Below are 16,103 nucleotides of genomic sequence, written 5' to 3' on the forward strand. Positions count from 1 at the left end.
GGACCTGGAAATTCCGCTCCTCCGGCCACACAGTGGCACCAAGCCTTCACCATGCTTGAGATGCCCTGGGGCAGAGTGTAGGAACCTGCACCAGAACAATCGTTAGACGGTTTCTTTTAGTGAGCAGCAGCCTGGTGCTGGGATTCTGAGAGGAAGTAAGCAAGCCTGGTCCTGGCAGAGCTGTATTTCAGAGGGGATGCATAATAAATGTGTAAATAACCACAGCACTTCAGAGGTGGAGACGGGAGGTTCAGAGTTCAGGGCCAGACTTGACTACGCAAGACCTTCTCTCAAAATAAAAACAAAATGAGAACTGAGGGTCTACTTCCGTATTTGACAATGGGGAAGTCAGAATTCCCCAGAGATGTTTGGGTGAGGTGGTGTGCACAAGAGAAGAAGGAGAGATTCACAGGAAGGGCTTACCAACGCTGCAGGAGTTAGCTGGGTGTGGAGGCAGAAGGGAGAACCGGACGGCCAGGCAGACTGCCTCTCTTGCTGGGACAGTGCTGGTGAGGTGATTCAGGCCATGTGGTCACAGCTCCTGTTCCCACCGTTGGTCCTTTCTGTCTGACCTGAGCAAGCACTTGCTGTACAAAGGACTAAAGGATACATTAAAGAAAGGGGCGTGGACCTGGCCTGGGCACTGAGCTGAGTGATAATCCCGAACATGAAGTATGTGACCGAGCTGTTTCCTCACTAAGACAGAGGGGTAACCCACGTGCTGAGCTCTAGAAGTCCACGAATACTTGCAGAAGAACTCTCACACAGTATCTGACACAACAGAAGCAGTTCCACATTACAGAACTCTACACTGGCCTCATCCTGGTTTTCCAGCAGTTTCTATATTGGGGCAGATGGCTTTTACAATTTTTGTGTGTTTGGTTGGTTGGTTGGTCAGTTGGTTTTTTAAGACAGGGTTTCTCTGTGTAGCCAGCCCCAGCTGTCCTGGAACTCACTCTGTAGACCAGGCTGGCCTGGAACTCAGAGCTCTGCCTGCCTCTGCCTCCTGAGCGCTGGGATTAAAGTTGTGCGCCACCACCGCCCAGCTGACTTTTACAATTCCAATGCATGCCAACTCCATACTGGCAGCAGACTACCTCTTTTGAACTCACACAAGGTAAGATGTTTTCAATGGCGATAGGACCAAGGTAAGTGTATGTCATTAGGCTAGGGAGGCTCCTCCAGAAGCAGTGAGTGATGGCAGGGGTCCCAGCTGAGATGCAACTGTACGTGCTTGCTCTCTGTTAGGAAAGCATGTAGAAGAGCGAGCCGGTCAGCAATATAAGGAAGATGATTAGGATGGAGACAGCCCTGTGGGAGTGTCACAGGCATAAGGAACAACCCAGCAAACGCAGGGACAATATGGGCATGACACTCCTTGGTCTCTGATGCCTAGGGAAGCTGCAGAGCTGGGGGAGGGGGCAGCAGAGATCTGTACACAGTGCTGTTCCCAAGGAGTGATGGCACCTTTAGGCTGCCCCCTGTCCTTGTCCTAGTTAGACGGTGGCAGATGGCCTGAGACTCCTCGTACAGCCTCAAGTTGCTTATGGGCCTGAGGAAGGAGGAAAACAATGTACCAGTTGTAGTGAACGGGGAACACGCAGAGGATTGTGGGACTTCAGTCTGGCTGCTCAACTATGCCTGGACAGGCAGAGCAGCTGAGGGTGGTACATGGTTGGTCGTCCTCCTTTCTTGCTGTGTGGCCCAGGGTAAGTCATTTCTGTCTTGAGCCTGTGGTTGTTCAGGGAACTTAACCAGTTGGGGGTAGTAAGGCCGGCACTACTTCTGAGCCCCCAATTTCCCACGGCAGCTACAAGGAAAATAATAGATTGCAACCGACTGAATCAGACCCTCTTAACCAGCCATGGGAGAGGACAGTGGGCCAGTACCACTGTGAACCTTCATACCAACCCACCAATGATCAACGCATACCTTCCAAGGTAACCGACTGAATCAGACTCTCTTAACCAGCCATGGGAGAGGACAGTGGACCAGTACCTGGCATTTCATTGTGAGAGAGGGAAAAAAACAATGAACCTTCATACCAACTCATCAATGATCAACACATACCTACCAAGGCCGCCCTTAGCTGGGCATAGTGATGAAAGAGGTGGCAGCCGGTTCCCAGCCTTAAGCAGTCTGCCATGCCAGGATGAGGCAGCCGCGGGGAAAACCCATCCTAGAGCCAATATCTTGGGGACATTTTTGGTCAGCCACTGTGATGGCAGTTTATGATCCTAGTAACCTCATGAACTAAACAGACAAATGGTATTACTCCTATTTTTCCATTGAGGACGAAGACCAGCTGAGGACTTGCCTTACATCAAGACTTTTCAAAAGTCAGTACCCTCCAGAAGCAAAAGCATTTTATTTATTTATTTTTTTTGAACTGTGACTTGTGTCCACCCAGGCAGTTCCTGTCAGCTCTGATGAGAGGCTGGGCTGGGAACCCTGAGCCTTCCGGTCCTCTATGCATGCCTGCGAGTCACTGGGCTGCAGGGCCACCAAGAATGGTAGGTTCCCTGGGGTGGAGAAGCTATACTGGACTAGGGAACTTCACTCCAGGAGCAGGACTTGGATGCCAGATGGCTTTGGAACATTGGCACAGGAAGGCTGTTGAGAAAGCAGAGGATATTAGGTAGAACAGACCCCAAATCCTCAAATAACAAAGGGGGAAACTGGGAGGGCCTCAGGGAAGATGTAAGAATCGCGGAGGCTTCTGCCAGGCAGTGGTGGTGCATGTCTTTAATCCCAGCACTTCGGAGGCAGAGGCAGGTGGAGCTCTGAGTTCGAGGCCAGCCTGGTCTACAGAGAAAGTTCCAGGACAGCCCAGGACTACACAGAGAAACATTGTCTCAAAACATAAAACAAAAAAGAATCATGGAGGTTCTGGGTCCTTTGGGTGGGGCTTGAGGAAATGCCCAGAATGGAGACACAGACAGGCATCCTGCTGCCCCTCAGGCTTCACATCTGGAACACGTTAGCTCTGGGGACAGTGACCATCTTCCGGTCTACCTCAGCTCTTGCATGTCTGAAGACAGGGTCACAGCTAGTGCTATGTGTACCCCTGAGGCTCCAGGACTCAGGTGTGTGACCAGTGCTCCCAAGGTCAGAATGAGCTCTGGTCTTCCTCACAGAGAAGTCTTTATAAGAGGCCAAGGCCCAGCTTTGGGAGGAAGGGCCCTGTCTGCCCTTTTCAGTGTGGTCCCTCTGCCTCCCCTGAGCATCCCAGCTTGGTATAACAGTGTCCCTTAGGGATGAAGACACTGAGGCTACACAGTCCTCTCCTTTGTAGGGAGCATCTTATGCCCCTCCCTATCTGCACTGGCTGCCTCCCTCCAAAAAGCAGAAAGGTAGAGACATGGGGAGAGGCCATAGAAGCCAGCACCACACACATCCCAGTTTCCTGCCTATCTGGAAGGCCTCTTTGAGGTTAGCAGGGTCCCACTGCCCCCCCCCCCCCGGGGTCTTTTGCTTGTATCTCCTGCCCCACTCTGGGCTCCAGTAACCACCTCCTCTCCATCTTCTGATCCTACTGTTTTGTTATGCAGGGCAGAAGAATTTGAAGTCGGAACCACCTTCTCTGTCACCGTTCTGGACCCCAGTGGTATTTTGGGGTTGGCAGGCTACCCCAAGAAGCAGGTCCTGTGTACACAGGACGTCAGAGGGACCTCGTATGTGACACTGTCTAGCAAAACCAGCACTCCACCCCTTGCCCAGCTTCCCCCAAGCCCTCCTAGCTTGGAGCTGGAGCTGCAGGCCATACCAGAGCCCACGCCCGGATCGGGCACACAGGCCTGCCATTGTCCGACAGTGCCAGGCACCCACGTGAAGAATGTGAGGCAGCAGACTGGGGGTTTGTCCCTGCAGAGGGGGCTGAGGCTGTGCGGGGAGGAAGCTGGCCATGCTGCAGCTCAGGAAAGGCAGTGGGATGCAGGGGATGCAGGGAGGCGGCTGGGAGGCTGGCTGGAGTGGGAGCAGGGGTGTGACATTCCGCCTGCGCCCATGCCAAGCCCGCGGGCCCGCAATGAACGTGAGAGGATTGCTAATGAGACCCAGGGGAGTTAAACATTCCCTGTTCCCGAGGGCTGAGTGAGAAGGGGCAGACAGGGGTCTAGGAGGGGGCGGCCTGAACCCCAGGAATGTACAGAGGCCCCTGCCCCTGACAGGCTGCTCTGGAGCTAGGGGCCCAGGCCTGCTGTCTCGGGTCCCAGCAGGAGCTGCTGAGGCAGCCAGCAAAGGGATTAACTGGCTGAGCAGTTCTCCTTCCTCCGGGCCCACGCCAGCATCTGGCGCAGGTCTCCCCAGCTCCCCACCACATCTGAGGCTGCTGGCCTGCAGCCACTGCTGGCCTGGTAACTGTAGGGTCCTTCTTCTGACTCCTCAGATTCCCAAACAGACCCTACAGCACATGTCCCCTGGTTTGGTCTCCCCTATTTCGATACACATGGCTTCCAGGTACCCAGGACTCTTCTCCCCAACACCTCAGCTCTAGCCTAGTCTCTGTACATCTGGCCTCGGAGCCCCTACCAAAAACTAACTCTGGGGGGTATAACTCAGTGGTAGAGTGTTAGCCTTCCATGTGCAAGGCCTGGTTTCCATACCCAGCATGCACACACACACACACACACATCTAACTCTAGTTTTTCCTGCTGTAACTAGAATCTTTCCTTCCCTTTCCATCCTCAAGTTAGTGGACAAGAAACCCCAGGTTCAGGTCAGGGACGAAGGCACAGCAAAGCCATCCGCGGAGCTGGTGCTTCCGGGAGGGATTAGAATTCTCACTGGAATCACACTCCTGAAGGGGTTTCCCTGGCGGGAAAGGCCTTGAGAGGGGAAGAGTCACTCCCTCTAGCCCCTCCCTTCCTTACTTTTGAGGCAGGGAGGGCAAGGGTACCCCACCTTGGGCACCAGGTCCAGCTCTCCACCCCCAAGAAGCTGGGCAAGAGCCTCTGCCCGGGGACTGGCTGTGGGCGGGCTTTGGCCTTTTCCAGCCCCTGGGCCGCCCCCTGCATTCTGGAATCCAGCAGCCACGGCCTTTTCTAGGCTGACTGTGGCTGGCCAGCCAGCCGTCCCCTCCGCTCCCTTCCTCCTCCTGTGCCACTTAGCTTCCCTGTTCCAGCTGCTCCAGCTGTTCCTCTCACCATGACCGCAGCGCGCCTCGAGACCCTGGCCCATCTCTGAGCCCTGGAACCCTCGGACTCCTCCTTAGGCCATGGCCAACTCAGGCCTCCAGCTCCTGGGCTACTTCCTAGCCCTGGGTGGCTGGGTGGGGATCATCGCCAGCACCGCCCTGCCGCAATGGAAGCAGTCCTCCTATGCAGGCGATGCCATCATCACGGCCGTGGGCCTCTACGAAGGGCTGTGGATGTCTTGCGCCTCTCAGAGCACCGGGCAGGTGCAATGCAAGCTCTATGATTCGCTTCTGGCCCTGGACGGTAGGCTTCAGGCAGGGAGCCGGGGAGGGGGCCGGGGAGGTCTAGGGCAAGCTTTCTCCCAGCCTGCCCTCAGCACTGGGCGGCACACTCCAGTCCCTGTGTGATTCCCTACCTGCTGTCCTGTGTACACTATAGAGAGTCCAGGCCGGCCAGGTCTCTGGGCTCTGGGGAGGCAGGAGCCCAAGAGGCTGGCAGCCTGGGCTCCCTGTCCTGACACCATAGCCTGCCTGGCCATTCACCCAAGCCTTTGCACTGATGTCTTCCTGTGTAACCAGGACACTAATACATAGGACATGGGAGGGTAGATGAGGGTCTGGTTCCATAAGCCTGTTAACACTATCTGCTCCTCTTCTCTCCGTATTCTATGTGGATAGACACATGTATACACACACACAGGTGTAAACACCTCACACAGATGGACACAAAGCACTAGAGCACATACATCCACACACAAACGCTAGAACACACACACACACACACACACACACACACACACACACACACACACACACCCCTACTCCTGGGATGTGGCATTTCAACCATCAAGCTGGCCCACAGTCAGCCACCATTACAGCTCTGACCTCGGCGGGGCCATCTCGCCTGCACTCCAACAGGGCTCTGCAAAGCACCTGAGCAGAAACTGCCACCAGTCAGCCCCACTGCGCCCTGATCCAGGCAGATCACTGGCCTCCTTCAGAGACCTAAGGTCCCCGAGCTGGCTGCAGCCGAGAACTGACCAGCCCACTCAGAGAGAAGCAGGCATACAGCTCCGTGGATGATTAACAGGGGCTGCTGCTGGGGACCAGGCTGGGCTTAGGTGGGCCTCACATTCTCAGCTCTTTCTCTGGCAAGTCTGAGCGGCACCAGGCCCTATCTCCTGCTGCTCAAGGGTGCACCAGACCCCAAGGGAAAGCAGCAGAGGAACAAATTCAAACTATCCATCACTCAGCACCACTCAGAGGAGCCGGTAAGGGCCAGTGGGAAATCCCCTCCGCACCCTGTTCTCATATAGTCCATGTCTCTTCTCACAAGCAGGCAAGTGGTCAGACCTCCTTGGGCTTCTACTCAAGCCCTTCCAAACTGGGTTGCTCCCATCCAGGTCCAACTCCTCCATCTTGCCACCCCCTCCGAGATCCCCACGCCTGCTCAGTACCACCTCACTGTTCCAGGTCATATCCAGTCAGCGAGAGCCCTGATGGTGGTGGCAGTGCTGTTGGGCTTTGTGGCCATGGTGCTCAGTGTCGTGGGCATGAAGTGTACGCGGGTTGGAGACAGTAACCCCATCGCCAAGGGCCGTGTGGCCATCTCCGGGGGTGCCCTCTTCCTCTTGGCGGGTGAGTGCCCTGCCTCCTACCCCCCTGGACCATGCAGCTAGCCCACCCCTGGTGGCTGGCTGGGCCAGGCAGAGCTGAGCACCCCCTCTTGGTCCTTAGGTCTCTGTACTTTGACTGCCGTCTCGTGGTACGCTACCCTGGTAACCCAGGAATTCTTCAATCCCAGCACGCCTATCAACGCCAGGTGAGTGTCCGGGCTGGGCCCTTCTTATCTGTCCTCCCCTGGCCCGTTGTCTCTTGGAAGAGGAAATAGGGAATGGGCCCCAGAGAGTTTCTGAGAAAGGAGAGCCACGTGGGGTATGACCAGGCCCTTGGGAGGGACAGGAGACCTGACAAGGACATCCTGGTGTAGCCAAGCCCCTGAGGAGCCCAGGGCCCCAACTCTGGGTCTAAAGTCCAGCTCCATGTTCTTGCCAGTGACCTGGGTCACTTGTGACTTAACCTTTTCATGCCAGAACCGGCTCTCCTGTCGTTTTGCGGCTCTCAGAGGTGGTGAGGAAAGAGATTTGTGTCCAGGGCTCAGTACACCTGGGCAGTTTTACTTCTGCTGGTGGCAGCAGGTCAAGGTGGCTCCCCAGAGGAGGCAGAGGAACGGGGGGGTGGGGGGCACTGGTAATGTGAGACTGGAGAAAATGGGTAGCTAAGGTAAGGCCCACAGCTATGAGGAGAATTTGCTCCTCACCCTGGGTGAGGCTGCAGCTGCCCTCTGCTGTGTGAGAAGGGCAGGGAGGAGGCCAGCACAGTGGAACACAGGGTGAGAGTTCGCTCCTCACCCTGGGTGAGGCTGCAGCTGCCCTCTGCTGTGTGAGAAGAGCACGGAGGAGGCCAGCGCAGTGGACGCCAGCACAGCGAAGCAGCTGTTGCCTTTGTCTCCAGCAGAGGGCGCTCTGAGTGAGGGAGGTAGCAGCAGGAAGCAGGAAGCCGTATACATGGGAGCTACTTAGGGTTAAAGGCATTGGGGGGAAGGGGGGTCAGGGGCTTTCAGAGGGGCCTGAGTATACTTGGTTCTTCCCTTCCTCTCAGCCTAGCCAGGAGCAAAAGAATGATAGTTCCCAGGCCAGACATCCTGCTGACTCTGGGGTGGAGGAGGATGAGAGGGATGCTGCGGTTGCCTCTATGGGAAGGCTCCATGGAGAAGACAGAGAAGGAGAATTCAGACAAGAGAGTTGTGCTCTGGGTGGGCAGCTACAGCCCAAAGACCTGCCATGCAAGGCCTAACCAAGGAGCCAAGCTGGGACGAGGGCCATCCCTTCAGGACTCCTGGGGCTGCCTGGGCTGGGTCCTGAGGACACAGTTAAGCCTGTCTGCCCTCCAAGTGCAGAACAAAGGATCCTTCTGGTGGGGGGTGATGAGGGGTGAGGTGAGCATGTAGAAGGGTGAAGGGGAACGACAAGGCATGTCCCCCAGTCAGGAGGTTCCACATGAACGGGCCCTGAAGGTAGAGAAGGAGCTGGGAAGGTATTCTAGGAGGGGAAGACGGGTACCAAGGCACAGGGAAAACCCTGGAAGAGCCAGGCTGGATGTGGAGAGCCCAGAGGGCCAGGCAGAAAAGCAGCAATCTCCAGAGGGCAGTGAGAAGCCACCCTGGCTGGACTCTGGTCTGTAGACCAGACCATGACTGGGAAAGGAGACAGCAGATTGTTCCCTGGCATCCATCTGGATCTCTGTATCCATCTCTCCACCAGCCAGATGCGGCAATGACCCCAAATTGCCCACCCAGACTCGAGCTATGTGGGGTGGACGTGCTAGTATGGAGGGAGGCAGGGTGAGCACTCACCCTAGTTTATTTGGAAGGAACAAGAAGGCCTGTGAAGTCCTTGTGTGCTATCTTCTGTCTGCCATTGGTGCTGGTTGTGGGGCACAAGATCCCCAAGAGGGTTGGGGCCAGGCAGGGCTGGGTTTTGCAGCCTGATGGAGTCTTCCCTACCTTTTACAGGTATGAATTTGGCCCAGCTCTGTTCGTCGGCTGGGCCTCTGCTGGCCTGGCCATGCTGGGGGGCTCCTTTCTTTGCTGCACATGCCCGGAGCCTGAGAGAGCCAACAGCATACCACAGCCCTATCGCTCTGGACCCTCGACTGCTGCCCGAGAGTACGTCTGAGTCCGCCTGCCCTGCCCAGCCCGTCTGCCTAGCCACCCTCTTGCCTAGAACTCCAGCCAGCCTACATGATACCCTAGGCAAGGGTAGGTAGGGTACAGACCCCTTGAACTCAGTCTGGAGCTCCAAGCATCCGGTCCTCAACACGGGCTCTGAGTCACAAACTCAGATGCTCAAAGAGATCAGAAGCAAGACCCAGCCAACACATGTCATCCAGTAAGACCCAGTCTGTCCTGTCTACACCAGAATGAGTACACAGGGTCTTATACACTAGCTTAGCCACTGGCTGGCGCCCAATGTGGGGCAAGAATGCCACTTAAAACCTGAAAAAATTTACCTGTGTACTTACTGAAGGGACCTGGGCCCTGAAGATCCCAGAGCAACAGAAGGATCTCAGCTCATCACACTTTGGTCTAGAGAGCTCTTCATACTCCATCCAGCAGCTCCTCACAGCAACATAGAGGGAATTCTCTAGGCTAAGGACTGTCTCCACCTCACACACAAGGACACTGAGCTTCAGAGAGACCTGGAAGCATGAGTCTCCTGTCTGTAAGAGCAGGCCTCAGGCTCTAGCAGTTAGTTGCCCAACATTGTTTGGGTGTCCATACAGGTCACTAGGTCAGACTGTCTCACTCTCATCCCCAGGAATGGACACGAGGCAGGGCTACCGTAAGAATGTTGTGCCTGGGCCTGACTCCACAGCCCCTGTCTCCATCACCTTCGCTCATTCCACTAACCAGCTTTTTCTCTTTTGACTTACAGACCTGTTGTTAAATTGCCCGCCTCCATCAAGGGCCCCCTGGGTGTGTAAAGTCCGGGTTCCCAGCCAGGCCCTCCCCACTCCTACATCTAGATGGTGTTTGGTATTTTTTTGGAAAGAGAAGTGAACGTTCAGCCCCAAGTGTGATGTCATCCTATCTACTCCCACGCGTCTAGGGTGGGGCCTGGACTAGAGAGGTCAGAGCCAGCTCCTAAGGTGATTGAGGTGGGTTCCAGGACACAGGCAGAGCAAGCAGGAAGCCCTGGGGTTCCTGCTTTGTATCTCTGCCTGACCCACCTTGGAGTCTGGACCAGGACTTCCATGAGGAGAAAACACAGCTACTCCTAGAGACCACCTAAAGCCTGGCCTAGTAAGGGTGCAGGACCTCAGGGTGAGGGAGCCCCTGACATGGAGACCATCCCATAGGTAGAATGTTCTAGGCCCTCCCTGGGAGCACTCCTGAGGAAAAGCACGGTCCCTGTAAGGTCCAACTAGGGACCGGGTCACAGCCGAGTGAGGGGACACTGTAGGAGCTCCCTCAGTGAAGAAGGGGACGGAGGGGGACATCACATCAGGACTGTGCTGCACCGAGTCCTATGCCCTCAGTCTCAGCTCTCACCCTAACCCTGCAGTGATTGTCAGAGCTTCCTTGTCCTCAAGTGCAGCCAGGCGACATGGATTTTGGGTCTTGAAGTCTGGCTTTGACCTTCTAGAAGAGGTAAAGTCCTTGAGGAACGGAGGGAAACCAAGATCAGCAGTATCCTTCATCCTCAGTGCCCATCCAGAGTGTGCTGGCCCCTGCCTTCACCCTCAGGCTTTGCCACTCAAGCCTCTCCCTGGCCTCCAGGTCTGTCCCTCTCCTGGGAAGAGGCGTCCGCCACCACCCTCTTGTTCCCCATATGCCTTCCTAGCTAGGCAGCGAGCGCCCGCCGGCTTCTTCCACTTCTGGTCTGTGACCCTATCTCCCACCAAGTTACTGAATCCCCGGAGCCTTCGTAGGTTGTTGTTCAAGACTGTGCAGTCTTGGGGGGCAAAGATCAAAACACTGCGACCGACAGTGGCGTGGGAGGGGGGAAGCAGGTGACGGACAGCTGCTATGGTCAGATATTGACATACCCGCTAAATTGCTGACCGATGAATCTTCTGATGGATGGGAGCCGTCAACCCCCGTGGAAGCCTCTGATCCTAAACAGGTTTCCCGAGGGAAGCCCCTTGAGCGGTGAGGAGCACAGAAGTGTCCCCTCTCTGGGTGCCTGAAGCCACCAGGTGGTTCTTGGCCTTAGGTGCACATTGGAGTCTCTTAGAAAGGAATGCCCAGCCTCCACCCAGACACAAAGACTTAGTTGGTCTGGTGGACCCAGGCATCAGAATTCACACAGTTCCTTTGCAGTGTGTGGTTCATACTAGGGGTACCTCCTTGAGGCCTACATCCAGACTAGCTGAGTGATCTCTAGAGGGTAGAAGGAGCCTACCAGAAGAGGGTGGGGGAGAGGCAAGACCAGAAAGGAAGTCTCATCCACCTCCCGCCTTTCCGGAGTCCAGATCCCTGGAGGAGACACCCACATCCTTCCCATCAGTGCCCCTCTGTGCTTAATGATACCGACCTGAATCCTGTCACGTGCAGCCTGACTAACACAGAGTTTGAAACCTATGAACCAAGTGTGACACAGATGTCCCCTCCCCAGGCCTGGTACTCCGCAGCATTTGGTTGTGAAGCTGGCAGGAAGCTTTTGTCCCCTCTTAAGAGTCTGAGGGCTTGGAGGCTCCAAAGCTGGTGGGGGAATTGGGAGGCAGAAAGTACTGGCTACATCTTGTGGTTGTCAGGGACGGGCTGTGGGAGAAGAGGGCTCCATGCAGGGACTGGGCCTAGAAGGAGGCTGGCATTGTCTGTTCCTCCATTAAAGGAAGTCCCATTCTTATCAGTACTGGGGACCGGAAGGGCAGAGGGTCACACACCTTGATGAACTACACAACCAATTTACACAGTGATTAAAACCGTGAGGTCCTGGGGGTGGGAAGGAAGTGTGTGGGAGACACTGAAGGAGTTTCAATCTAAAAGTTTGAGGAATGTGATCTCCCAGGCATCTCCTCAAGTGACCTCATTCAGATGTCTGCGTTAGGGCCTGAGGCTTTGTGTCCAGTCTCCTGTGTACTCTTCTGATCTCAAGGCTGAGGGATCTGGTAGAGGCTGGGGAAGAGGAGCGCAGATACAAGGGGATGATGATTCCAAAGCTATTGTCATTGTGTTTCAGTAAACAGAATCCCAGAAGTGAAATTGGCAAGTTATACATTTAGGGACCATACCTATGCGTTCGGTTCCTAAAGTCCCAGACCCTGGGGGAGCAGACCAGGAAGCTACAGGCTGAGAAGAACCTTGAAAAACAAGGATATGACAGATGGCCATGGGACAATTTCAAGAAGTTTTTATTTTTGTGCTACATAATACTGTTACTTTGTGTGATGATGACCCTGGGTGTAGGCTATTTTTTTTTTTTAATTATTTGATCCTTATCTGGTAGAGGTGCAGCTGAAGCAATGGCTGGATTTGCTTTAACGTCTCTTAGAACAAGTTCATGGGCAAGGAAAGCTACGACATTGGGAAGCCATCCCCTGATGGGGCCCTCTACCCCTCTCTTTGTATGTTAGCCAATGAAAGAAAAATAAGAAATAAAAAGTTAGAAAAGAACTCCAGTGTTTGCTGGCTGCATCCGTCGTCATCCTCACCCTGACCAAGGGAGAAAGCCACTGGATCGATACCAGTGCTCTCACAGCACCTCAGACGCCTTCATTGGGTCACGTGGCCCTGCTGGCCTCGCACCCTCTCGGTCCCCACCCAGGCCTCCTGTCCAGCGTGACGTTTTGACAAGACCTCCGTGTCGGTGACAGCATGTTGAAGTTTGGGAAATACTGAAGCTCGCTCATGAGAGCTGCGTGGTTCTTCCTTCTTAAGATGGGAAATTCCTGCATCCTCCGCTTGTTAGGCAGAGTGAGTCCTGTTTTTGTTTGGAAACTTTGTTATTCTGAGATAGGGTCCCACTCTGTGGCCTGGAACCTATAAGGTAGACCAGGTTGGCCTCAAGCTCACAGAGTTGCCTCCTCTGCCCTGAGTGCCCGGCAAATTATTTTTAAAGTTTTTTATTTTTATTTATGTGTATGTGTTTGTATGGATGCATGCCCCATGTGAGTGCAGCTATCCACAGAGTCTGGAAGAGGGAGGGCAGGGTGCTAGAACCCCTGGAGCTGGAGTTATAGGTGGTTGTGAACCAGGTGATGTGGATGCTGGGAACTGAACTTGGGTCCTCTGGAGCAGCAGCCTGTGCTCTTAACCCCTGAGGCATTCCTTTAGCTCAGCAAAATTTTATTTTGAGAGAGGGTCCAAAAATTTGTGATTACCCTGCCTCCACCTCCCGAGCACTGGGGTTTCAGGCATGCATTACTATACCTGTTTCCTGTAGTGCTAGGCACGAGGGGCCAGACTCCGGGCTTTGCGCATGCTAGATAAGCAGGTTACCAACTGAGTTGCATCCCCACCTTCTCCACAAGAATTTTTAACATTTTTTTTTTTTCTGTTTCTGCAAAGAATGGCTCTTGGATTTTGATGGGGATTGTAATGAATCTGCTGATTGCTTCTGATAGGATACCCATTTTCATACTTTTAATGTGTCCAATTCATGAGCACAGGGAACTCTAGTGTCTTCATATCGTCTCTTGTGTTTTAAAGTTTTTATTGTACAAGTCTTCCAGTTCTTCGGTTAGGTTTCTTCTTCGGTTATTTTCTTTAAGCTGTCGCTAGCGGAAATGCTTTCCCGATCTTTCTCCACGCCCTTTCATTAATTTGTATACAGGAAAGCTACTGCTGAGTGCTGGTTGATCTTGTAGCCTGCTACTTTGATGAACTGGTTATCAGTTCTAAGGACTTTCTGGTGGAGGCATTAGGGTCTCTTTGTTTCAGCCCAAATGATACTTCTGTGAAGCAACCTTCCTACCTCAAGATGAGATGTTAGCTGAGACTGTGGCCTTCTGCAATCTTTCCAATCTCGTCTTCAACTGTGTTTAGTCAGCCTTCAAACCTGCCCGTTGGTTTTTTTCCTTGGATATTGTATTTTTGTGATTGCAGATGGCCAGCTGGTTCATTTCTCTGCAAGTACTAGAACGTTCTGAGTTACTGAGGGTTAAGACTCAGTGTGTGAGTCAGGATGGCCTGCACAGTGCAGTCATACACTGCACAGTTTTCCAGCTCTCTCCTCCTACTAAGGATTGTGTTGCACAGTGGTTTTATCTTCTGACATTTGGTATCTGGATCCCATGGCTCTCTTTCTAATGTTTTTCCTACTGGGCCTTCCTCATGTCTTTTCTCTTAGGTCATGTAATGACCTATGTATGTACCTTAAACTGGTGCTGTAGCTGGCATTTGACAAGAACATTCATAGAGACAATGTAAACCCAGCACAATGCTGTTTTCCTTCTGTAGCTGCTTTAGATAGATGTCTGGACACAAGCAATCCAGGAACACCTTTATTCTAAGATCAGCTCTTTAGATCCTTAGGCCCTTGGATGATACTCTTGTGGGTTCAGTTTAAATGACTGGCATGGAAGGTCCCTAACTCAAAGTATAGGGTAGTTTACAAGGCTTGCCTCATTTAGTAAGGCTGTATCTGAATTTCCCCCTCCTCCAGGTCAATATTCAGGGCTCTCAGTGGCCTCTGAGGGATGAACGGCAGTCTAGGGTGAGAGCAACCCTGAGCACCAGTGCCTCTCCCCTCTATCACCATGTTCTTTTAAAAACTGTTGAGTAAACCGGGCGGTGGTGGCGCATACCTTTAATCCCAGCACTCGGGAGGCAAAGCCAGGCCGATCTCTGTGAGTTTGAGGCCAGCCTGGTCTACAGAGTGAGATGCAGGACAGGCTCCAAAGCTACACAGAAAAACCCTGTCTCGAAAAAACCGAAGGGGGAAAAAAGTTGAGTATTTACATTCAGAAAGAACACACACACACACACACACACACACACACACACACACACACACACACACACACACACACACCTGAACATCAGGGTCACTTCCCTCTATCAGCATGTTCTTTTGGAAACTTTTTGAGTATTTGCATTCAGAAAGATCGCTCGCACACACCCTGAGATTTGGGACACATAGCAAGTTCCAGGAGAGCCTAGGTTACAGAGATCCTGCCACAAACAAATGAACAAAGTCAGCTGTGGGGCACATGCCTGTGATATGGGAGGTGGAGGCAGAAAGATCAGAAGTTTAAGACCAGCCTCCAGCCTCCTCTGCTACACAGTGGATTTGAGGCTACCCGGATCCATGGGACCCTGTCTCAAAATAACAGCCACCACAAAAAGAGGAGGAGAAGGAAGAAGAAGAGAAAAAGGCTGGAGAGATGGCTCAGCAGTTTAGAGCACTTGTTGCTCTTGCTGAGGACCCAGGTTGAGTCCCAGCACCCACATGGTGGCTCACGGCCATCTGTAACTCCAGTTGCAGGGGATCTGATACCTTCTTCTGACCTCTGACAAGAACGAGGCACACATACAATGCACATACATATATACAGACAGAAAAAGCACATGGACATGGAAAATAAAATAAATTATTTTTTTAGAAAAAAAGTCTCTTCAATATCCTAAGACAGGAACTAGTGAGATGCTCAGTGGTAAAGGCACTTGCAACCAAGCCTGGTGACCCGAGTTCAAGCCCCAGGACCAACATGGTGTGAAAAGAGCTGGCCAACACATGCACAAGCACAAACTAACAATAAGATGTGAAAAACACTACCAGGCAACCTCACAATACAGTTTAAAATTAGTATTCAATTAGAACAATTGTATCTTTTGTGTGACAATCATGTATTCCAATCCAAATTCACAGAACTATTAGATATTAAGATATCACATAATCAGGTTAAATATCACCTCCTTAGGGTGTTTTGTTTTGTTTTGTTTTGTTTTGTTGAGACAGGGTCTCTTTACATAGCTCTGGCTTCTTGGAACTCCCTATATAGGCCAGGCTGGCCTCGAACTCACAGATCCACCTACCTTTATTGTGTGATTGTATTCATTTTCTTTTTCTTTTTTTTTTCTTTGTTTGGTTTTTCGAGGCAGGGTTTCTCTGTGTAGAGAGCCTCTTGAGTGCTGGGATTAAAGGTGTGCGCCAACACCACCGGCTTGTATTCGTTTTCTTGGTAGCTACTCTGACTAGGGTAAAATGAATCTTGAAGCAGGTTTGCATTTCCCTGGTACCTAAGGATGTCCAAGTATTTACTGGCTGTTTTATTCCTTCTTTTGAGAACAGTTTCTTCAGTTCATGGCTAATATTGTAAACTTGATGGAATCTCAATCTCTTAACAAATTTTTAAAAGATTTATTTATTTATTATATATATAGAAGAGGGCACCAGATCTCATTACAGATGATTATGAGCCACCATGTGGATGCTGGGAATTGAACTCAGGACCTCTGGAA

General features: G+C 52.6%; 1 protein-coding gene across 1 annotated transcript; it reads left to right on the top strand.

The window, feature by feature from the left end:
- Positions 1 to 5,082: 5,082 nt before the first annotated feature.
- Positions 5,083 to 9,827, top strand: Cldn19 (claudin 19). Its single transcript, XM_076564933.1, has 5 exons — positions 5,083 to 5,438; positions 6,608 to 6,772; positions 6,872 to 6,956; positions 8,709 to 8,861; positions 9,631 to 9,827. The coding sequence occupies exons 1-5, from the start codon at positions 5,216 to 5,218 to the stop codon at positions 9,677 to 9,679; spliced, it is 675 nt and encodes a 224-aa protein (XP_076421048.1). The 5' UTR covers positions 5,083 to 5,215; the 3' UTR covers positions 9,680 to 9,827.
- Positions 9,828 to 16,103: the final 6,276 nt, after the last annotated feature.

Source organism: Peromyscus maniculatus, chromosome 2 (genome assembly GCF_049852395.1).
Source record: "Peromyscus maniculatus bairdii isolate BWxNUB_F1_BW_parent chromosome 2, HU_Pman_BW_mat_3.1, whole genome shotgun sequence".
NCBI classification, from domain to species: Eukaryota; Metazoa; Chordata; class Mammalia; order Rodentia; family Cricetidae; genus Peromyscus; species Peromyscus maniculatus.